Here is a 23,983-nt window from a genome sequence, read left to right as displayed (position 1 = left end):
TCAAAACCACAATGAAATACCACTCACTTCACAACCATTAGTTTGCCTATCAGTTAAAAGCATCCTACTCTTGATTTTTGGCTCAGGTCATGATCTCATGGTTTGTGAGTTCGAGCCCCACATCGGGCTTTGCGCAGACGGCACACAGAGCCTGTTTGGATTCTCTCTCTCAAAATAAAGAAGCTTAAAAAAAATCACCCACACCGCCCCCCCCCCCCCGCCCCTTACACACACACACTACCCAGTGTTGGTGAGGAAGTGGAGAAAAGAGGCCACTTGCACACTGCTAGAAAGAGCATAAAATGGTGCGGCTACTATGAAAAATAGTCTGGCGGTTCTTCAAAAAGTTAAACACAGAATTACCACATGATCCAGCAATTCCACTCTTAGATACACACTCAAAAAAACTGAAGAAAAAAGAAAGGGGGGGGGGTCAAACAGATACTTGTATGCCAATGTTCAAGGAAGCATTATTCGCAATTGCCAAAAGATGGAAACAACCCCAAGGTCCATCAACGGATGAACGGATAAACGATACATGGCATACACATACTATTCAACCTTAAAAAGAAATGAAATTCTGACATGTGCTACAATACTGATGAACTCTGAAAACATTATGCTAAATGAAGTAAGTCAGACACAAAAGGACAAAACCGTATGATTCCACTTATGAGGGACGTAAGATAGGCAAATTCATAAAGAAAGAAAGTAGAATAGCGGTTGCCAAGGGAAAAAGGGAAGGAGTAACGGAGTTTTTGTGTAGAGGATACAGAGGTTCAGTAGGGGGTGAGGAAAAAGTTGTGGTGATGGATGGTGTTGTGTTGACGGTCGCACAAAAACGTGAGTGTACTAAACGCCACTGAACTGTACGCTTAAAAACGATTAAAATGGTAAATTTTATGTTACAAAATATTTTACAGTAAAAAAGCATAAGTTTAGTTAAAGTCGAACCCATTCTTCTATTTTTCTTCTTAAATAGAGTTTACCATACAAAGAGACACAAATACTTTATGTAGTGTTAAGAAATGAGTCCCCAAATAGCAAAATTTTAATTGCTTGGGAAGCCTCTTCTCGGTTTAAAAACAAAACAAATAAACCAACAAACAAAAACTGAAGGTTCCTTCCCACAAGGGGCAGATTAAATGACAAAACACGACTGTTTTATTCTGAAAACAAATTTCATCCTCGTATTCGTGAATCAATATACGCGGTGTAATTTCATAAAGGAACACGGACAAACTTTCAATTCATACTTATTTTTAAGAAACTACTGTAGACAGGAAGACAGTATTACTATTCAAAGTAACTACTGACCTCTTGACCTCTCTACCTCTCCAATGGCAAAAATTATTGCTGCATGAGTAAAAACTCGCCGTAACCAACCTCTCCAGTTTCTCCCCACTGGACATACTGCTTTCTAAGAACGAGTGCCATTCATTCACAGCAATTAAGCTACAGTTTCTTGCCTGTTAAAGAAGAATTCTGAATATTTAAAAATTAAATATTTTCAACTATAACAACTATTTTGGAGAAACAATTTTAGTCTTTTTTTAGCATTTGGGAGAAATGGTATATGATTAAAACTAAAATTCTTGAACAGTATCTTATATTTTTTATATGACCAAATTTACATAGCAATAATTACAAAGAGTTATAATCAAAGTGCATGGTTATTTCAAAGGTGTGTAAGTATAAAATGAATTTAAATAAGCTAAATAAATTTATTCCCAACCTCTAAAACATGATCACTAACTAAACTGAGCTTAAAGGTCAATTACTACTACTGTCTTATTTTTATTTCAAAGATGCATTAAATGCTGAAAACGATCTGTTTATATTTTCAAAGGCAAGCCATTTAATTCCACTAAATATTTTATTGTCGTGCAAATCTGTACTATATGAGCTGACCAAGAAAGAAAAAAAAAAGTCTAATAGGAAAAACTTCATCTGTTAAGTGGCAAAAGCAAAGTATCAAACTCTAAACACAGGATGGCCCCAAACATCTGAAAAAAAATTACACATAAAAGAAGAAACCCATGCAATTCACAGGCAGTGTATCTTCTGGCCAAGTAATATTAGAGTAGAAAAACTCCTCTCCTTCCCATAAATGTGCATGTTCAGATGATGCTGGTAAATGATAACCTACAAACAAACCTCACAGCCTGCAGGGTCTAAATGTGTTGCTTCAGCCCAATTAAAGTTAACCCTGTGTCAAGCATCCCCAGAACGTATTCATAAATACCAATGGGTGGACAACACGCACACATAAAAATACACTAAATGTAAAGTGTAGAGATATTTATGTAGTATGCAATTACAGAGTATTCTTATCTTTTATGTGTGTGTTTTCCAAAGTTTTCTATAATAATGTGTTACTTTTATAATCAAAAACACTATAAATAAGCATATTAAAACCAGAACAGAAGACATAATCTAAGATTAGTCAGGTAGCCTCTAGAACACAGTAAAAAACATCAACCATTTTCCCTAAATGAATTTTACTATTATCCTTACTTTGTATCCTGTTGATTACAAAATTTCTTTTTAATGCCTCCCTGAAAAAATCATCAGACTCAAGGACCAAAATGAAAAAATGCAAATGACTTTCAAAGTCTAATTTCATGTTTTTCTGGATTAGGGTAGAAAGAGGTTAGCTGAAAATAACTATAATAGCATTCTCGCTTGTAAAGTAAGTTACACTTTTTAAGATGAAGTTACTTTAAATTTATAAAAACAATAACAAACATTTTGAAACTTACAGGAAATCCTTTAGTGATAGGAATTTCAATATTAAAGATGAGGATCCGAGCTCTGAAACGAGTGCAAGCTTTAATGGGTTCTTTGGGGCCACAGAATATGCAGCCAACACTGTAACAGAAAAAAAACAGAGACGGGGTGGGGGGGAGGGGGGAGAGAAGGTACTTGAAGAACAAATAAATACACATCAAATAGGAGTATCTCTAAAACCATTTACAAATAAAACAATCAAGTAAATTGGGGACTTTTCTAAATACTCCCTTCTGGGTTAAGGCAAAGCTTATACCATTATTAACCTTCCACCATTTTCATACGTTACAGCTTTCACTCAAAGAACGTGTTGAGTACACGTGCTGACATGTATTAATTTCAGTTTTAAGCAGATTTTGCTCATCATTTTTACATTTCTACAAGTGCCTATTTTTGGCCAAATGAAATTCGAAATTAATACTCATTCTTTCAGTTCAGTAGGTGAGTTGCAAAATCTATGTTTTGAGGTCCTACATCCAAAATAAGGGTCGCTTAAACTCATTTTCTCACTCACTTGATCTTGATGATATCCATGCCAACCAGCGTAAGACTAACATGATCACCTGCCGCCGCCCAATCAACAGGTTCATCATGCAGAGTGATTCCTGGAAATGAGTAAGAACCAAAGCATACAGTGAAACACCTCAATATCAAACCATAACAACCAAGAGAGCTTGGCTGATTTATGCCTCATCAGTCACTACTCATCATTTTCAATATGAATGGATTGAGAATGAGAAGTGTAACTGTGAGCGTTGAGGAAAACACACTTCCTCTAGACTTGACTCTTCTAGAACACCACCCTAAACATAAAGTGACTTGTATTTGTCCAAAAAAGGCTGATTTCTGCTTATTTAATCAAGGTTTTAAAACTCATTTATACAATTCATTTTATAACTCATTTATACAGCTATTAAACATGCCCCCATTCAAACAGTTCTCTTATATTAATAGATGCGGGCATAATAACGCAGTTCAAATCACTTAATAACATAAAATATGGGACTAGGGGAGGTGTCCAGTAACCCTTAGGGCATCAGTGCTCAGTCAGATGGTACTCTTGACAGGCCCCTTCACTATTCCTGGCTCAAAAGAAATGCTTCCCAGAAAGAGAGAGAGATCCACAATGCTAACTGGTTATAAGAAAAGTGTAAGGAAATTTAATTTAAAAATGATCCCAGGTGTTGCTATACACCTTTATTACCGAGGGACAATCCTGGAGAACAATTACAAAGGGCATTACTCCACTACCTTATTCAAAAGCTATTAAAAGGTATCTCATATTTTCTGATTCTATGGGGCAAATTAATGGGCTAATAGTAAGCTCCTTTCCACTAGAACTTGAACCTTTTGATGAAGACAGTGCATAGGCCAACCACTGTGAAATAGTTCTTGATGGACATATTTTTAGTAAATGATAACTCACCCATATCTTTCTCAAAATACTATTTTTTTCCCATGTAGCATACACTTAAGAAACTCTTAAGTTTCTTTTAGACTTTTTATGAGTTCAAAGAGAACTTTAAAAGCTCTGAGACAACCTAGTTTTACTTGAAATTTTTATGTATGTATATACCTGCATTAGTCTAGGAGGAGCCATAACTTTTATCAAGGCATCAAAGAGGTTCTTGACTCCAAAAACTTAACAATTATAATATTAAGGAATGTTTGTTAAATTTTCAACTAATTAAATTTAGTTTTTAAATGTAAACTTATTAAAAAAAAATTTTAAAAAAAGGTTGGGGGGGCACCTGGGTGGCTCAGTCGGTTAAGTGTCCAACTTCAGCTCAGGTCATGGTATCATGGTCCATGAGTTAGAGCCCCGCACCGGGCTCTGTGCTGACAGCTCAGAGCCTGGAGCCTGCTTTGGATTCTGTGTCTCCCTCTCTCTCTGACCCTCCCCCGTTCATGCTCTGTCTCTGTCTCAAAAATAAATAAACATTAAAAAAAAGGTTTTTTTAAATGTAAACTTAAAGTGATCACATCTGATTTTTGTTATGAAATGTGGAACTGAAGGCAGGAGCTGGCCACTTACAAAGAGATTGCCTTTAGTTCAGGATTTTGAAGAGCTCTCATACTAGAATTTTAATTCGCAATATAAAATTTTGTAGAGGCAATCTATAATCTGATTTTCTCCCTCCAAATATGTTACACTGTCCTATATATGATACTCATCTTCTTAAGGACCTTCTTCATGAGACAGACATCACACAAAGTAGTACTTTTTTAACACTCCAAAAACTCGATGTGTTAATAAAATGAAAACACAATTTAGAACTTCCATTTCTTGGTAGCAGATTTAGTCACTTCTCTCTTTTTAGGAGATGTTACTGGTTAGTGATAGAACTGTTGAGATAGAAGGGTGCACTGAACAATTAAGTAAATCAAGCAAAAGCAACGGAGCTAGAAATTGAGGACTGAGGGGCGCCTGGGTGGTTCAGTCAGTTAAGCACCTGACGTCAGCTCAGGTCATGATTCCCACAGTTCCTGAGTTTGAGCCCTGCATCAAACTCCGTGCTGACAGCTCAGAGCCTGGAGCCTGCTCTGGATTCTGTGTCTCCTACTCTCTCTGGCCCTCCCTTTGCTCACACTCTCTCTCTCTCAAAAATAAATAAAAATTCAAAAAAAAAAAAAAAAAGAAAAGAAATTGAGGACTGAGAACCTCCAAGTTGGGTTACAAGAGTAGCCATCAAGGAGTAGGGTATGATCTCAGGTACTTCTTACACAGCTTTCCTTTAAGATTAAAGATAAATGATTAGAGTTTTTCTGGTGGGGAAGGGACAGGAAGAAGAGAGGGAAAGAATGTGGGACTTACAGATGTAAATTATGATTCTGGAGGTCACAAAAGAGCCAGTCTGTAAGGTCCATGATAATTTTAGGACCATGGTTTTAGTTTTAATTCATGTCTGTTGATTATTTTAAAACTTCCTATCTCAAAAAAGCTCATTAACCTACAAAGAAATTAGTATTTCAAAAGTGTTGTTGCTCTTGATCACTTTAAAAAACAGTAAGAGATCTGAACTTGCAAATAATAGATCAATGGAAAAGGATTCTTTTTAAAAAAGCGTGCATTACTTGTCATCTAAATAGAATTTTCATGATCCCTAAACCAGCAGAAAGAAAGAAGCAAAATGGAAATAACTTTGGCTTTCATTCCCCTATTCATCTTTAAATTTGTTCTAAATTGTTACCTAAACAGATATTCATTAATTTCTTAGATTCTAAGAAATCTGCTTTTAAAGTAAGCAAATTAATTTTTAAAAATGTACATTCAAATTTATCATCCAGTCAGGTACAACTCTGGATATAAACTATAATAAGAGTAACAGAGAAAAGTACTGAAATGTAACAACTTTTAACATTCTCAGTATACTGTAATTTAAAATTGCTATAAATTGTTACTTTGAAGTATAAATCAGAATGTCAGGTCTATGTTGAAGTTGGAGGCTTAGCTGGAAACTAGATTAAGGTAAGTACAGAATTATAAACTTTTAAGCAGAATTCAGAACAACAAGTACACTTGTAAAGTCAAAAGATTAGAAAATAGAAATAGTTATTGGTCAGTGTGAAAGGTCACATATTACATGTGGGAAAGCAGTAATTCTGGCACGTTAGCTCAATTTCTCTTTTTAACATTAGGATTCTCTGCATTTGCATCTTATTTTCTTAGGTCTTTCTGCAAAAAACAATTTTTTTTTGGTATAAGCATGATTAAACTGTTAACTGATAGTAATTCTGAAATACAAATTTCAAAACAACTAGTTACTGACTGTTTAGTGCCAGGATGGGGTTAAATTTAATTTCTGCTGCTGAATACTATTTTCAATGTATCTGTCAGGTGTCTATACATCTGGTTAGATCCTAACCAGGCTTTTAGAATCAGTGTCAGGAAAAAAAAAAAAAAAAAAGAAATGCTACCACAGTTAGAATGTTCTGTGTACATTTATACACACATAGTCACAACAGAAAAAATCGTTTAATGTTTTCACATTTTTATCTTCAACAGTTAGTATCATTTTGACAGTCAGTTACAATTTCACTAAGAGGTTATTTACTTAGGAGTTAATAACTAAACTACTTTTAAAAATCTGCTGTCTCAACTTAAAGGTTTTCAGCAAAAGAATCTTGCAGAGGAATACCTTTCGCAGTACAAGTTTCATTAGGAGGCATTGCTAGTAGTCGGTCACCGGTCTGGATATAGCCAGCTTCAATTTTACCAGTTACACAAAATCCAGATCCTTGATCTGCAAAATACACCCAAATCTTACAACTCATGTAGCCACGTTATCTAATGATTCAAGCTGTTAGCTACGTTTTGTTCCCTAGTAGGTTATATAAAACTAGTAGTTCAATGAACATTTAGCAATGATCATTTCAGAATTTGTAACATTATCTACTAAATAAGACATACCACATTCTACTCTATATCTTCTTACAAATAAAAATATTCATGTTACAAAAAGGGAGATTCATTCCTCTTTCAAATGTTTAGTGTTTACCAAGTACCAAGCAATGTGCTAGCCTCTAGGAATAAAGAGATGAAAATATAAGTCCCTACCTGTAAAGGGGTTTTACTCTAGTGAAGAGAAAGACAAAAACAATTACACTGTCCAGAGACAAGTATAACTTAGGATGTACAATGAAAACAGAAAGAGGTACACCGAAGAATTCATGATGAGGGGGAATGACTGCACGTTAGCTGGGCACTCGGGGAAAGAACAAGAGTTTATAAGGTCCTTGTGTATATGGGGAGGGAAAGAAGGAAAACACCAATGACCCAGGATACTATATAAGCAAAGGCAGAGTCATAACCAAATGTGAGATGTACGAAGACCCGTGTGTCACGTATAAGGAATGCTTATGGCACCACATGAGGCAACAGGGGGAGGCAAAGGGCAAACAATAAAGGGACCTCATAAATCATACTCAGGGCTTGAATTTCATCCTCAGTTAAGGAATAGGAAGCCAGTAAAGAAATGTGAACAGAGAAGTGACATGATGGTATTTCGGTGTCAGAGAGGAGGGGAGACTGACTGCAGACTGGAAGCAAACTCAAGAATTTGGGAATAAGTTATGACAGATTGAAGGTGATGAGGTAGAAGAGGGATAAAGGCAAAAAGGGGAAGTCTAAGATGATGGTGCATCAAATGTGAGATAGGAAATTAAGGAACAAGATCCATTTTAGCCTTGGTGAATCTGAAGTGCCTACCAGACATACAGGTGGAGACAATGCATTCCAGGGGGCACCAATCACATCAAATTCCATGAGAATGGGACCCTGGGAGCACACTCCCTGTGGAGATGTCCAGTAGCAGTTACCACATGTATCCGGAAAGTGAGAACAGGTTTGGGTTGGAGATACTGACTTGGGAAGCATCAAGACACAGGAGGTAGATGAGTCATGGATGTCTGTCTGAAAACAGCACGTCAAGTAAGAAAAAGACTGAGGCAGAACATCAGTTAGGAGTCAGAAAAAGAGGAGCCCACAGAGAAGATACAGAGAGGTCTGAGAAATGGACAGGACAGTAAGAGAAAGTGGGTCACAGAAACCAAGGGAGAAAAGTTTCAAGGCGGATATGGCTACCAGCTTCAGAAGTAATGCCAAATTCAAGTAAGATGAAAGACAGAACTGAAAACTCTGTAGGGACTGTGGCAACCAAAGGGTCATTTGGTAACCTCAGCGGGAACATGCTAAGGGGGAGTAGTGTAGGCAGAAGCCAGGAAGCAGCCTGAGAAGAGAGAGAGAATAGCAGGTAAAGAGGTAGAGTTAGCAAACACTGTTATTCAAAACACTATTTTTGTATTCTGTGTGTTAAAGAGATAACAGGCATTTTAAAAAGCATTACCGGTATTTCTTCTGCTACTAGAATGTGGAAAGCTAGTAATAATAATGATTCATTTTAATTTCACTGAATGATTTTTTGGGAAGCACCTTCATTTATTAAACAATTATTAAGCATGTATACGTGGGAGGCACTAGTCTGCACTGAGCTAGGTCCTGCAGATAAAGATACAGAAGAGACAGTACTGGCCCTTAAGGACTCCACAATCTAAGTTCAATAAAAAGCACAGAAACAATTACACTACTGACTGAACAATACACTGACAGAAGATACTGAGAACACAGAAGGACACCTTAGGGTACATGATGGGTGAGCCCATCAGTTACCAAATTATTGCTGCTCAGTTCGAAATCCATTCTGCACTGCCTATTCCATGATAATGGCGATTTGGGAGACCACTGACATCTTTACTGTAATGATTATTCCAACAATTACGTTATACCCTTCCATTTATTAATATCTCTTATTTCATTTCTATTTTATAGTTTTCGAAATAGGGTTTTGTACACATTAAACTGGATGTACTCTTGGGTATTTATTTAATACAACACGTTCTCCAACATGGCCTTCTAAGTTTGCCCTTCCTTGCATCCTCTTCCTCAGCCCTCTGGTACCATATAGAGTTTCCTTACATCTTATAATCACTCTTTTATCATATTAATAATTCTTTGTCTCAAACTTCTCTTTTCAGCTATGGATGGTATCTTTCTCCTGATTGGACCCAGACTCTGCTACAGATAGGTACGAAATGGGCAAGAAAAGAGAAAGACATAGTGGTAACAAAGATTCTGTATTGGTTAAGAAATAGTGAACAATCCAGTTTGGTTGAAGGATACAGAAACTAAAAAGATCTATTGAGAGGGAAAAAAAACCATGAGGCTAGAAAGATAAAGGGCAAGAGATTTCACACCTGGAAGAAGAGTATGAGCTGAGGAAACGATGTAAGCTGAAGTAAACTGAAGATTTTTCTGGGGAGGGACATTAAATAACTAGAACTATGCACTTCAAGATTTATTGGGCCTTGATCCTTACGCTGGCATAAAGAAGGGGGAATATGAAGACAATGCAATGATTTCGTCTAAGAAAAGAGGTCAGGGGAAAAATGGAAAAGCAGGGACCGTACTAAAGAAGAACCAGGGAGGCAGCGCTTACCTTTGAAAACATCAGATACACATAATCTAAAAGGCTTATCAACAGATCTCTGAGGCGGTTTGAAGGAATCTGGAAAAAAATGGTAAAAACCAAGGTTTAATTTAAAAGTAATTCTTGACTCAGGTCTAGTCGGCCCATTGTCATCCCATGTCTCCTAGAAAATAATTTTCTTTTATACTTACTAATAGCAAATTGACTCTCATTCATCTAGCATTTTGTGGTTTATGAAATGTTTTCATATACGTTATCTCATTTAATGTCAACAACCATCTATTGGTTAGGTAGGCACGAACCTCAGTAATTAAATAAGGGAAATGGAGTTGAAATTTAGTTGAAATACTGCAGAGGATTTCAAAACTACTACCCTAGCTCTTCTGACTATAAAACCTATGCTTTTTCACACACATCACTTGTCTCCCATCCAGAACTCTAAATGACAACATCAAGCTTATAATGTACTAAATTCTTACCAATTTGTTCTAATAAACATAGTCCTTTATACCATTTTGTGAGTTCACTTGATTGAGATCTTGTGATTAGATTTTCACCACTGAGACCACTTGTAGGGATGAAAGCTACATCACTCTCCTATTAAAAAAGATTGAATATATGAAACAATACAACACTGTTTTCAAAAGGTAAAAGACCCACCATTACCATGCTGCACCAAGTTTGTAAAAGCAACAACATACTTTTTAAAAAGTAATAGAGGGGCACCTGAGTGGCTCAGTCACTTAAATGTCCTTTGGCTCAAATGATTTTGGCTCAGGTCTTATCTCACAGTTTGTGGGACCAAGCCCCGCGATGGGCTCTGTGCTGACAGTGCACAGCCTGCTTGGGATTCTTTCTCCCCCCTTCTCTCTCTACCCCTCCCCTGCCTGCACTGGCTCTTTCTCACTCAAACATTTAGTAATAGAAATCACAGAACTACAGCCTTGAAGTTATCTGATCCAACAGTTTTCAACTTTTTTGATTTTTGTAAGAAACTTACAAATTTGTTCAAAACACTCAAGCACTTTTGTTGGGCAACAAACGCTTTGCTAGAGAAATTCCTCTCCACTAGTTTCCACTGCAGTGGAAGTGTGGTTTCCACTCCTCTGGTACCTCCCTAAACCTATCCACCTAATTTAATAGCTGGAGAAAAGTCTTTTACTTATGTTAAATCCAAGCCAAGTTATAAAATATGTGCAATTTTCTAAGGCAAAGTAATCCTAAGAATATAAGATATACAAAAGACCAGGCAGAAATAAAAACAAACAGAATTAAACATACTTAATAAGACAAGAGCAATCAGTAAAATGAGACTTAAGGTACCAAATAAATTTAAATTTATCTTACCTTAAAACCCGCTTGTTTAAGAAAGTGCCCAAGTTTTCCAGTAATCTCTTGAAACCTTTCTTGTTGCCAATTAACCTGACAAAGATTCAATTTTTAAAACTATGCTTCAGATTATGCTATAAATAAAATTTAAATTTCTGCAACAAAATATTAAAAAGTCAAGACTACAAAATAAAAATATAAAATCTATTAAATATGAAATCTATTAAAATTTAAACTTGGAATATCAGATCTTACTATTAATATGATCTAAAAATAACTTTCCCTACAACAGAAAACCTAGAAAGAAACTGCAAGACATATAGAATTTTTTGTATATAGCTATAAGTGATTTCAAATTTGGGGAGACAGAGTGAAGGATTCATTAAGTTATGCTCAGACCAACTGCTGATGTAAAATAAAATTACTGATGCACCCCCACCGCAAGCCAAATAGACTAAAAATGTATGTTATATGAACTCTATCTAACAATATGCATGCTGTAGTATTTAGAGGTAAGTGTAACAACGTGTGTAACTTACTTGGAAATTCTTGTCAAAATAAGATGAATTAATAGGGAGACACAGGGGTAGATAAGACAAAGATGAGATCAGTAAGTAGGAGAATCTTAAGTAGAGGGTATAGTATGGTATTTATCGTAAAACTCTCTCCACTATTTTTTTCCTAATCTTTACATTTGAAAATTTTCGTACTAAAACACTGGGAAAAATAAAAAGTATGTGTAACAATAATACTGTAAAAGAACCATGTAGAAAATTGTAAGTAAGTATCTGATCCCAAGGTAAGAAAATACCTAAGCATAAAGAATAAAAAAAAAAAAATATGCTTATAAACTTGACTATATGTCAAAAATAAACCATAAATAAGTTGAAAAGTAAAATAACTGGGAAAAATACCTAAGACAAGATAAAGGATTAATATCTATATAAGTAAATTATACATAAAAATCAGTAAGAAAAAAATGTTTCAAAAATAAGCAAATTATATAAATAATTCCCAAAATAAAACCATAAATGGTTAATAAATATACAAAGTATATTTAAATATTATTAACATTCACTAAAGAGTAGGTTAAAAAACAAAAAACATGTTTGGCAGTGCCTGGGTGGCTCAATTGGTTAAGCGTCTGACTTCAGCTCAGCTCATGATCTCAAGGTTTGTGGGTTCGAATTCCATGTCAGGCTCTGTGCTGACAGCCCAGAACCTGGAGGCTGCTTCGGATTCTCTTTCTCCTTCTCTGTCTGCCTGTCCCCTGCTTGTGCTCTCTCAGTCTCTCAAAAACATTTAAAAAAAGAAAAAAAAAAGCATTAAAATAAATTTAGGAGCGCCTGGGTGGCTCAGTCAGTTGAGCATCTGACTTCAGCTCAGGTCATGATCTTGCAGTTCATGAGTTCGAGCCCCGCGTCAGGCTCTGTGCTGACAGCTCAGGGCCTGGAGCCTGCTTAGGATTCTGTGTCTCCCTATTTGTCTGCTCCTCCCCTGCTCATACTGTCTCTCTCTCAAAAATAAATAAAGATTAAATAAATAAATAAATATGTTTGGCATATCAAATTAGAAAATAATCATTTAATAACAGCAGTGTTGATAAGAGTTTGGGAAAATGACTACACCATATGTGCCAAGAGTAAATACCAGAAGATTTCTTGAAGGCATTTTGATCATACATAGCAAGTCTTAAAAATGCATATGCCCGTAGGCCCAAACATTTTCATAAAATAAACAATTTCTAAATACACTACACACACACACACACACACACACACACACGGAAATATTCAAAAGTCGGGGATTATTTGAACAAGTTATAGTATTTTTTTAAAATAGACTAGAATAAAGCTATAAAAACAAGCTGTTTATACAAAAATTAATTACTTAGAAACATGCACAAGAACATTATCAATTTTTTTAAAAAGGAGCTAACAAAAATAACACGATGTTATGAAGAAAAATATTTTCATCTATAAAAATAAACTGGATGGATGCACAAAACGAAAAGTTAAAAGATTTTGGGGAAAAAAAGAGAGTTGGAAATATGGGTTATTTTGGGTTTCTTTACACTAAATTCATTGTGTATTATTTTAACCAAAAACAATTTTAAAAATTTAACTTTTTAAAATTATCTCCGAAAATGAGAAGACATCTTCTTGCTTAAAAATCACTAGTATTTCATTTATTTAATACCAGGATCGTGCGTTTTTTTTAACTATGGTAACCAAACTAGTAAGATGTACACTAGCCACATCCGAGGTCATCGATACAGCAGAAGAACATTTTAGTTAACGTCTACAATGAATTCTCAGTCGCCTTCAAATACCTGATCCATCTTATTGACTGCAACCGCAAGCTGAGTTACTCCAAGAGAACGAACCAAGAGGCCATGTTCTCGTGTCTGTCCCCCGGTCTCAAATCCAGCTTCAAACTCTCCCCTGCTGGCGTCTACAACTAAAATGGCTACATCCGCCTAAGAAAAAAGAAATAATCAAAATTAGAAATAATGTCACAGCATTTTAATTCAAAGGACAAATTAGTCAATTAGTTGTGGTCAGATTTTATTTATTTTTTTTAATTGTGGTCAGATTTTAATGGCAGACTCTAACCTGACACCAAACCCTAAAGCAAATCAAACGAAAGAATTACATAGATGGATTAAAACTTAAATATTAAAAAAACTAGCATGTGGCCAAAAATAACGATACAAAGAATTTAAAAATTCCCATATTTGATTATATAACAATTAAAATATCTAGACAAAGGAGGGAAAACATAAGCACAATTAAAACGTAAGTAAACTGAGGGGCGCCTGCGTGGCTCAGTCAGTTAAGCCTCCAACTTCGGCTCAGGTCATGATCTCACGGTTTGTGAGTTCAAGCCCCTCATCGGGCTCTGTGATGACAGCTCGGAGCCTGGAGTCTGCTTCGGATTCTGTGTCTCCTTCTCTCTCTGCCCCTCCCTCACTTGTGCTCTGTCTCTATCTGCCTCTCAAAAATAAAATAAATGTAAAAAAAAAATAATAAAATAAGTAAACAGGGATAGGTATTGGTAAAAATTATAATCTTAATATGAAGCCTTTACTAAAATAGGAAAAAAAAAAAAGACATAGCTCTGCAGAGAACTAGGTAAAGAATACAAGCAATTTGCTAAAGAAGAAATATAAATGGCCAAGAAACATTAAAAAATTCAAATTCAGGGGCGCCTGGGTGGCTCAGTCAGTTGAGCGTCCGACTTTGGCTCAGGTCATGATCTCCCTCTCTCTCTGCCCCTCCCCTGTTTGCTGGCTCGCTCACTCTCCCTCTCTCAAAAATAAATAAATATTTAAAAAATAATAATAATTTTTAATTCAGATTCACTATAAACAAACAAACAAAGGGCATTTAAAAATACATCAATATATTATTTCCTTCCCTATTTCTAGAAATCACATTAGGCCAGATTTATAAGACAGAACGATTTACTGTAGGCCAGGGTGTCTCATTAGACAGGCATTCCTATGCAGTGCCTGTGTAAGGGTGCAAACAATCTGGAGGGCATTTTCACACTAAGTATCAAGAGCCTTAAAATTATATATATCTTGCTTCCTGCCAATTCCACTCGTAGGAATTTATCCTAGAGAAGTAATTATGAATCTACACAAAGATATTTATCAGAGTACTATTTATCATGATGAAAAACTGAATAAACGCATTACCAAAAATAGCATATTCACCCTCTACGGCCAAGAAAAAGAACCTTGACTTAGCACAGTCTCCTAACCTTTCTGCAGTATTTTGGGAATCAGGTGAAAGACATTTTTTCCTCTCATATGCCATTTACACACACACACAAAAAAAGGGAAAAAGCTAACCTCAGCCTTAGCTCCTTTTCCTCTAGCTTTAAATTAACACTAGTTTTACAGGTTCCCACTATTCTTTTGTGTTGATGCTTCTTTCTGTGTCTCCACTTGCATCACGTGGATGCAGTCTCTGAAAATTTGCAGGAAAGTCTGTGCAATCATAGGTGTTCCTCCATATTCATTATCATCAATTATTTCTGTCAATGCATTGTCGGGACATTCTTTAAAGGAACACTCTTTCATTTTTTCCCCTTTGCAGGCTTACCTGTTCTAACAGAGATCTGGTCTTCTCTAACCCAGGATAGACTGACTAACTCTGACAGTACCCCCCTGAGCTACCTCAGACAGGTACTTGATAAGCACTCTCTCGAGGGTCCTCTTACACTCCGTCCACATGAAACGCTCTGGCCTTTGGGTCAGAACAGAGTCCACAATAGCATTTCTCTTTGCTGTTTCCTCAATGACACTTTGTTTATGCTACCCAGTTTTTAAAGAATTTCACATGAACTGCCATATAATCCTCACAATGAGAAATAAAATGGCCATAAAGTGAGTAAAAAATATATCAGATACTTTGCTCTGAGCAGAACTTTATAATGAAATTAGAAGTATCATGCACATACTTTGGTGGGGGCAATTTACACTATGATTTCTATTCTTCTTCCTTTTATTCCTACCCAACTACTTCTGCCCTTCTTCTCCTCTCAAGTGCAGCATTCATTTCCAATCCTTCATGACTTAAAATACGGACCCATAATTTCTTCAATGAGATCCAGTTCTTTGAACAAGGATTCTTGTTTAAGAGCACAAGCCAGAGCAATTCATGTCAAAACCAGCTCTCTCACTCATCTGTACTCACTAACAGGTCTCCCACCTCAGGCAAACATTGTCTAATCTTGTCAAGGGTCAATTTACTTGTATGCAAGTGTTGAATCACGATATTGTACACCTGAAAATAATTTTACACTGTTAACTAACTGGAATTTAGATAAAAACTTTAAAAAAAGAAAAAAAAATCTACTCCCTTCACAGAAACACTGAAGGGTAATATATAAAGCACCCAGCCCTGACCTTCCAAATCCTAGGCTCAGTAACTGTAAATCTCTTTCTAATCAGGTTTTGCCACCAGCCGTCAAGTTTTATTTGTTTTCTTAGGTTAAAATTTGAAATTCATTGAATGAGCATGAAGATATCTAAGGCAGTAAGTATTCTTCCTAATTCACTCTATTACATATCTCCAAAAAATTGGGGGGCAATTTCTCTCTTCTTTCATGCAACAGCTTGTTTTGGGGAGCTCACATGCCCCTACATTTTCAAGGAAGCCCTTCCAGCACTAAAAAGAGATCTTCCCTCGTCACGTATACTGCATATATTCTTCTTGTAGTACATTTGTGTTAGCCTTTTGTCTTTACAAAGTTTACCTTCCTACACTGTGATTTCCTTGAGGACAGGCAGCATACCCCATATTTTTCTTTGTATCTCTAAAAGCCGACCCCAGTATTTTGCACACTAAGTTACCTAATATTTTGAGTCTATTTCTTCATTTGTCATATAACAGAATTCGATTAGATACTTTCTGAAGTCCTTTCCTATCCTAATTCCATTAGGAGCTTGGAATAAATGATCATTATGATTATTCTGGATTCCAAGATTCTAGGATTCAAAGACACTTTACTGTAACCACTTGTTTTGATGTTTGCCTTTCCCATTAAACTATCAAAATGTGCTTTGCAGTTCATCATATCCCTATATTGCCTACCACAGTGCTTGGCACACAGTAGGCATTCAGTAAGTATGCACTGAAAGAAACACACACACACACACACACACACACACACACACACACACACTGAAACAAAAAGAAAAATATATTGTATCCTTTAGTAAAGAGAAAAATATATTGTATTCTTTGGTCATGATCTACACTACTTTAAAACAGGGATGGGGTTAACTGGCTGACTCCTGTTGGCAGAGCATACAACTCTTGGTCCCAAGGTTATGGGTTTGAGCACCACGGTGGGTACAGAGATTAATTAAAAATAAAATCTTTAAGGGATGCCTGGGTGGCTCAGTTGGTTAAGCGTCTGACTGGCTCAGGTCATGATCTCACAGTTCGTGAGTTCAAGCCCTGCATCAGGCTCTGTGCTGACAGCTCAGAGCCTAGAGCCTGCTTCGGATTCTGTGTTTCCCTCTCTCTCTCTGCCCCTCCCCTACTTGCATTCTGTCTCTCTCAAAAATAAACAAACATTAAAAAATTAAATATTTAAAAATAATATAAAATAGGGAGGATGTGTACTTTTATTGTAAGGATTAAACTAAATGCATACAAAACACCTAATACAGTGTCTAGCCCATATTTGGTATTCAATCCAGAGTAATAATTATTTTTCAATCTTCATTATCTTGTTCAGTCCATAGACCTTAAATTAATATTCTGAAATTATATCTCAACTTTCTAAACCAGAGTATTTTCTCATTTATCTTCAAATATATTCAAATTTATTCATATAAAATCCTTTTTAGGTTGACGAATGCTCATATTAACATTCCATTTAAATAGCTGTTAAGAACTCAGAAAATGGCCAAATGCTTACCAAGTGACAGGCAAACTTCTGAACTCTTCATATTTTCCAACAATCATCTATTATTAAAAAAAATTGATGGCCTCTATGTGCAGGGTTATTCCCAATGTTTTAATTATTTATTTAAAGATATTACCTTTGATTTTTTTCAGTATCCTTAAGAACCATGTAATTCTATAAATTGCAATGGTTGTTTAATCCTGTAAAGAAAGTAAATGGGTGCCTGGGTGGCTTAGTCTGTTAACAGTCTGACTTCGGCTCGGGTCATAATCTCATGGTTCATGAGTTCGAGCCTCTCATTGGGCTCTCTGCTGTCAGCACAGAGCCCACTTCAGATCCTCTGTCTCCCCGCTCGTTTTCTCTCTCTTTCAAAATAAATAAATAAACTTCAAAAATAAATAAATAAATAAATAAACCGCAGGGCAAAACTCCCAAGCTTCAGTACTTCTGCATAAATCAGCTCTTTAAGAAGATACAGGCCTTGACTATAAATACAGTAAAAAGGCAGATACTTAAATATTCACTCCAATTTATTAATATGATATAAAGCTATAACTCATTAACACTTTATCATTATTTTTACTATAAGAAATCCACAGCTTTTATACACTTGCTTCTATATCATAATTAGAAAAGGTTTTATATAGTACCAATAAGATCATAAAAATACAGTATGTCTCTATTTTTTCAAATTTTTCCAAAAGTTAAAAATTTTTAATTTACAATATTTTTTGTTTGTTTGTTTTAATTTTAAGTCCTAGTATAGTTAACATACAGGGTTATATTGGTTTCAGGTGTACAATATAGTGACTCAACACTTCTATACATGACCCTACATGCATCACGGTAAGTGTACTCTTTAATCCCCATCACCTATTTCACCCATCCCCCACCACCTCCCCTCTGATAACCATCAGTTGTTCTCTATATCTAAGAGAGTGTAGAATTATAACCTCAGCATCAGGAAATTTTATATACAATCGGTGTACTATAATTCAGGAAATATCTCGTACCTGGGCTGCTCCTGTAATCATATTTGGAATGAAATCCTTATGGCCTGGAGCATCCATTAGTGTAATAACTTTGGTTGTGGTCTCAAACTTTGTCATACCAACATCCATTGTTACTCCCCTTAAAGAAATCAAAATGGTTAGAATGCATTATAGAAATAATCAGTGCTACCACGGATTAAATTATTTAATAATATAGGCTAAATGACAGTCTAAATTCCTAAGTAACAATGGGAATTTTATTACCTAGTCTATTATTTTGACTAATCAAGGTATCATTTGGGACTAGAATTTCTGCTATAATACAATTACACTTGTATAGCTTGAAAATAAGGTTGTGGACGCAGCAAAGTTTAATCAAAATGCTGGGTATTTCCCATTCCTGCCCCCACCCCCTTTTTGGTAAGAGACAATGCAGACTGTGAACAAAGAAAGATATGTGGGGACATCTCTGGAAAATGAAACAATAAATACTGAACAGGAGAAAAGATAAAGTTAAGAATGACCACTATCAGGAGGTAGTTTTCCTCATCTTCTAATGTAGATGTTTCACTAATTATAAATTTATAAAACTTTCATTTGCAAGGTAGGTAGGTCAGTATGTTACACATTTAGAAAAAAGAAAATATCAAAGGAGATAGCAATTTTTTCAAAAAATCAAGAGAGATAAATAGTAGTTTGTTTCACATCACATTTCATCCTTCTTGGAAACCAACACGGTGCCTCTTAGCTATAAAACAGTAGGTTCAGATTTTAAGAAAGCCCATGGAGGGTCTATGTGGGTACTGAGTCTTTCCAGATGTCAGGAAAGGGAAATCAGGTGGGCAATAAACTGGGTAATCATTCATCTTGGTTTGCCCCAAATAGTTCAGAATAATGAATGAGCACTACCCTACTACCAAGGGTTCTGACGATTATAATAAATTATATGTCCACCCTAGCATAGCAGTAAGGTAACTGTGGGTCTCCTTGATCATATCATTCTAGTCTAATCTGAAACCATGGGCTTGTTGACGTGGTAAAAATGATGCTTAGTTCTAATAATCCTCAAATAATTGCCTAGAATACTGATGAACCAAGACTTATTCTGAGCTCCTGCCTAGACTTTCAGCAGAATACACTCCTTTGAGCCAGCTCTGGTCTGCATTTGTCACACTAAGGATATAAAATTCATTTATGTTCAATATTAGATCAGAACAGAAGATTTATAAATATTTAACATGGTGGCATAAGTAACACACTGTATTTTTGAAATGCTATTAATGTTAAGAGTTTAACTCACAGTAGTGAGTTAAACTCTCATTATGTATCTAGAAGCATCCGCTATCTACATATAAAATGAAAGAATACTCTAAAATTGCATCATACTGAGCAACAGACAACTAAAAAGCCATATATTTTAACAATATGTTTCATAAACTGATAAGTGAAAATTATTTAGTCTTCTAACATTGACATCATACAAAAGTGCCACTGTTTTCAATATTCATTTTCCAATTTTTCTTATTAGGTTGGAAAACAAGCTTATGACCCTATATAGAATAAAAAAGATACCTACCAGGAAAAAAAAAAAAACAAACCCACCATGGTATAAAATTCTGTTTATCAAAAGAGCTACGGAATATTGTGACTCCTTTTATTAAGAATTGCCTTATATTATAACACATACTATTCAAGACTCCGAAAAAATAAATACGCACTTTTTTAAAGTATGAAAATCTAAATATATCCTCTGATATTCAGAAGGAAGATAGGAAACATGCAATAATTTCTTTGTTGATTTAGGACTTTCAGAGGACTTCAAAGTCTTTAGTCATTACTTTGACACAGTCGATAATCTCGCCATTTCACTTAATTATTAGGTGTCCTCTTTCTTTCCTGAAAAAGATGCCACTGCGCCCCCTCATCCCTGACAGTTCTAACATGATAAATATCACTACTCTAAAAAGACTTGTTCAAAAGAAATACTTTGACCAGAAGTCTATGAGTAGCTGTTCTCTCCTGCAGAGTTAGCATTGGGCACAGTAACAGATACAGGAGTAATTGACTAGATTAAACCTATATGGTAGGAGATAGGTTGTTTTTTTATAATATAATTTATTGTCAAATTGGTTTCCATACAACACCCAGTGCTCATCCCAAGGTAGGAGATAGATTTAATTACTTGTTAACTCTATCTCATAAAAACATAGTACAGAAAGTATAAAGTGAATTAAAGTGACAATTTAAACTTACTGGTCATTTTAATTTGAGACAGAAGACAGTTTACTACAAAAAGTTATCTTTCCTTAAAGTCACTTGATATAAAATTAACAGTTTTATTCATAATTTTAATTCAAAATCAAGTCAACTTGACATATACTGAGGGAAGTGACAACTGAAACTTCTCTCACAGAATAAGTAGCTAAGAGTTCTTACTGCCTTTTTCTGAGTTTGCTTTTTAATTTTTTGATAAACATCCTTTTAAACTATTCTCATAGAATTTGGAAGAGTAGAAAATGTATATAGATACAATGAAAGCTATCATAAAAATATTTCCCTGATAATTAAAAGCTTTTCTCTAAAAAAAAGTTTCTAAAGTATTTCATGTTTTTTTCCACACATATTCAACACATATCGCATACTTATTTAAAAGATTATGTATATCATTTCAAACTGAAAATTTTGAAATATAGTGACTACCTTTCCCTTTCTTCGCCAGTCTCATCCAAGACCCATGCATATGCAAACGAAGCTTTGCCAGCCTTTTTAGACTCCTGTTCATACTTATGCATAGTTCTTTTGTTTACATTACCCAGAAGATAAAGCATATGGCCCATCAGAGTACTTTTCCCAGCATCAACATGACCTAAGGAAAATTGATTCAAGATTAATACTAGGTACAATTTCCAGATGTTGTTCACATAGAGGCATTGCAAGAATATGTAATCCGATAGCTCATGTCAGTGTTTAGAGTAGTAAGTACCAAGTTTTATCAAAGGATAGTTAAAATAAATGGAGAAAAAAAAAAAGAGCATCTCTTTAGAGAGGGGGGGACGTTTCCTTGACTTTTGGAAATTAAACTGTCAATAAGACATGCCACTTTCAAAATGTTCACAAAACGAACGTGCCACAAGCAAGTCTAAGGACCTCCTTGGTGATGTGGCGTTATGTCACCCGGGGTGACTAGCAAGCATTACGATGCAATGCCTCCCTGCTTAGGTCCATTTACACCCATACAGAAACTCAGACTGGGAATGAGTCTGCACGCTGCCACCAGAAAGCTGCCGGGCCGAAGCAGAGGTGACCAACCATCCAGAGGAACAAAGGGCATTACCAATGACTACCAAGTTGAGGAGCTGCTTCCCTCCTTGCCGCTTCTCCAGTTCCGCTTTCACGTCTATTTGCTGCCTCAGCTTGCCGGACTTTTTCACTGGTGTTGGTGCTGAACTCTGCTCTTCTGATGTTTGAATGGTGTGGGATGGAAGAACTGATTTAGAAACAGTGTCAAGAACATCAGAAGGAGCAATGCCGGTTTCTTCACTAAGATGGCCTTTTTGAGGCGTGTGGAAACTATGACCATTTTCTTCAGTTACTCTACAGAAAGCAGAGACAGAAAAAAAGTATTTAAACCAACTCAACTGGCATCCTATAATGTCAGAAGGGCAGAGAAGCTGTCTGTTCTCATTTCTTACCTTTGGAGACCAAAAATGATCTCCGCTAAGTGGCCAATCAATGAAGGTGGAAATGATAAGTAGCTAGACCCAAAGCCCACAAACAGACTTGGAAGGTCCCAGGAGAGAAAGAGTCTATCAAAAACTGAGGTAAGAAGAAAATATCCTGTAAAATAACTGAATTCAAGCCCATAGCCTTGGCCATATAATCCTATCAAAACAGATGGCATAAAGGAGATATTTTGTAAAACTTGGCATCAAATGTATTCCTAGAGATAAAGTAGTATTAAAAAAAAAATTGGGTTTATCCCTAACTCATTCTTCCAACAGGACAGAGACCATCTGTTTCACTCAAATACCATCTTTAAAGGAGGTGTTTCTGAATGTTTACATTTTCTTAATACTTTCAGCAAAGAAGCTTTTAATTCATTAATTCAACAAGATACCTGATCTTCTAAAAACTACAACTCACAACTGGCATTGATGTTGAAAAGAAAAGATACAGATAAGAAACTGATCTACTAATCCCAAAAGTTTACCATCTAGTGAGGGACTCAAATACATAAGGTAGAAACAAGGCCACCTAGCATAACTTGTTTTCCCTTTGATAATGATGATACCCTCACAAGTAAACACTGATCTTAGTTCATTAGCTCTTTGACCATTATCTACAGAAACTGTATCCAGTGCTATCCCATGGGCATCTAGAAGCAACACGATCTAATCAACCAGACTACGCTATACTTAACGTTCCTTTCAATGACATAGATAAAAATTAGGACCAAGAACAAGTTAAATTGCAAGTTATTAAAAATGAGACCAACTCTATCCAATTCACTTTGGAACTGACAAAGAATTATACACAGTAAGCAGTTTATGTGAGAATAGTAAATCTATTTTCTTCTTGCACGCTGTAACAAAAACGACTCAGGGCAATTTTATATGCTCAACGCTGACCTTTCATCCTAGGCCTCAGGAAAGAGTCACATTAGTTATATTTGCAACTTTACTAAAACCTCGCATCCACTCCTACTTTCTCTTGCTTTTGAAATCTCTACTAACAATTCTGGTGTTCATTTGCTAACACTGCTTAGAAAGATTAGCTTCATCTTGAACCACAGCAAAAAAATTTAAGTTTGTGGAAAAGGTTCCAGTTCTTTTGAAGGATTCCAACAGGCTAAATTAAGTGAAATCTTAGACTATAATTTGCAAACATTTGAATGACCACAGCTTCTAAAACCAAAACATGACAACTGTGCATCACAATTTCTCGTTTCAAATCTCTGTTTGTAGTTACAGAAGCTTTTCTTCAAAGGAAAGCTTACGTTAACTCCTGTATGGAGAAGAGATCCAAGCAGAATGGCTATGGCTGGCAGAGCTCAGTGGGCCCAGCACAGGAAGAGCTTCACAAAACATGGGTCTGACTTGAACATTTCCTTTACGATTCAGTAACAGAAAGGTTTGCTTTTCTCTTGGTTTCACAAAAACAGTCCCTTTCAAGTAAATCCTAGGTAAAATGCAAATCAGGTCACTGAATCGTACAGTGTTAGAAGGAAGTGACCAAAGTAAACAGAAAAGCATCCTAGGTAAGTCTGTGCTCAGGAAAACCGTCTGAAGGTTTATTATCACGAAGTAAAAGTCAGTATTTTTAAGATTTTGAAAAATCTCTAAGATGAGGCTTAAAAATGACCATTCTGGATGGCACCTGGGTGGCTCAGTGGGTTAAGCATCCAACTCTTGATCTTGGCTCAGGTCATGATCTCACAGTTGATGGGATTATGCCCTG

The 23,983-nt window shown here is 35.8% G+C and overlaps 1 protein-coding gene across 3 annotated transcripts in view; it reads right to left on the bottom strand.

Annotated features, from left to right (window-relative positions):
* HBS1L (HBS1 like translational GTPase) overlaps positions 1-23,983 on the bottom strand; it is an 83,420-nt gene that overhangs the window by 9,135 nt on the left and 50,302 nt on the right. For all 3 annotated transcript variants that reach the window (XM_019420507.2, XM_053904466.1, XM_053904467.1), the window contains 10 exons: positions 21,861-22,120; positions 21,227-21,392; positions 18,548-18,665; positions 13,438-13,584; positions 11,124-11,198; positions 10,256-10,373; positions 9,786-9,854; positions 6,930-7,034; positions 3,305-3,395; positions 2,763-2,871 (listed from right to left, as the gene is read on the bottom strand). In XM_019420507.2, the coding sequence (XP_019276052.1) occupies positions 2,763-2,871; positions 3,305-3,395; positions 6,930-7,034; positions 9,786-9,854; positions 10,256-10,373; positions 11,124-11,198; positions 13,438-13,584; positions 18,548-18,665; positions 21,227-21,392; positions 21,861-22,120 (1,258 nt within the window). The remainder of the gene's footprint in view (positions 1-2,762; positions 2,872-3,304; positions 3,396-6,929; positions 7,035-9,785; positions 9,855-10,255; positions 10,374-11,123; positions 11,199-13,437; positions 13,585-18,547; positions 18,666-21,226; positions 21,393-21,860; positions 22,121-23,983) is intronic.

This window comes from Panthera pardus, unplaced genomic scaffold, assembly GCF_024362965.1.
Source record: "Panthera pardus isolate Hobbes unplaced genomic scaffold, ASM2436296v1 HiC_scaffold_17, whole genome shotgun sequence".
In the NCBI taxonomy this organism is placed as follows: domain Eukaryota; kingdom Metazoa; phylum Chordata; class Mammalia; order Carnivora; family Felidae; genus Panthera; species Panthera pardus.
Note: the sequence above shows the minus strand (reverse complement) of the source record. Positions and strands in the feature narration are given on the sequence as shown.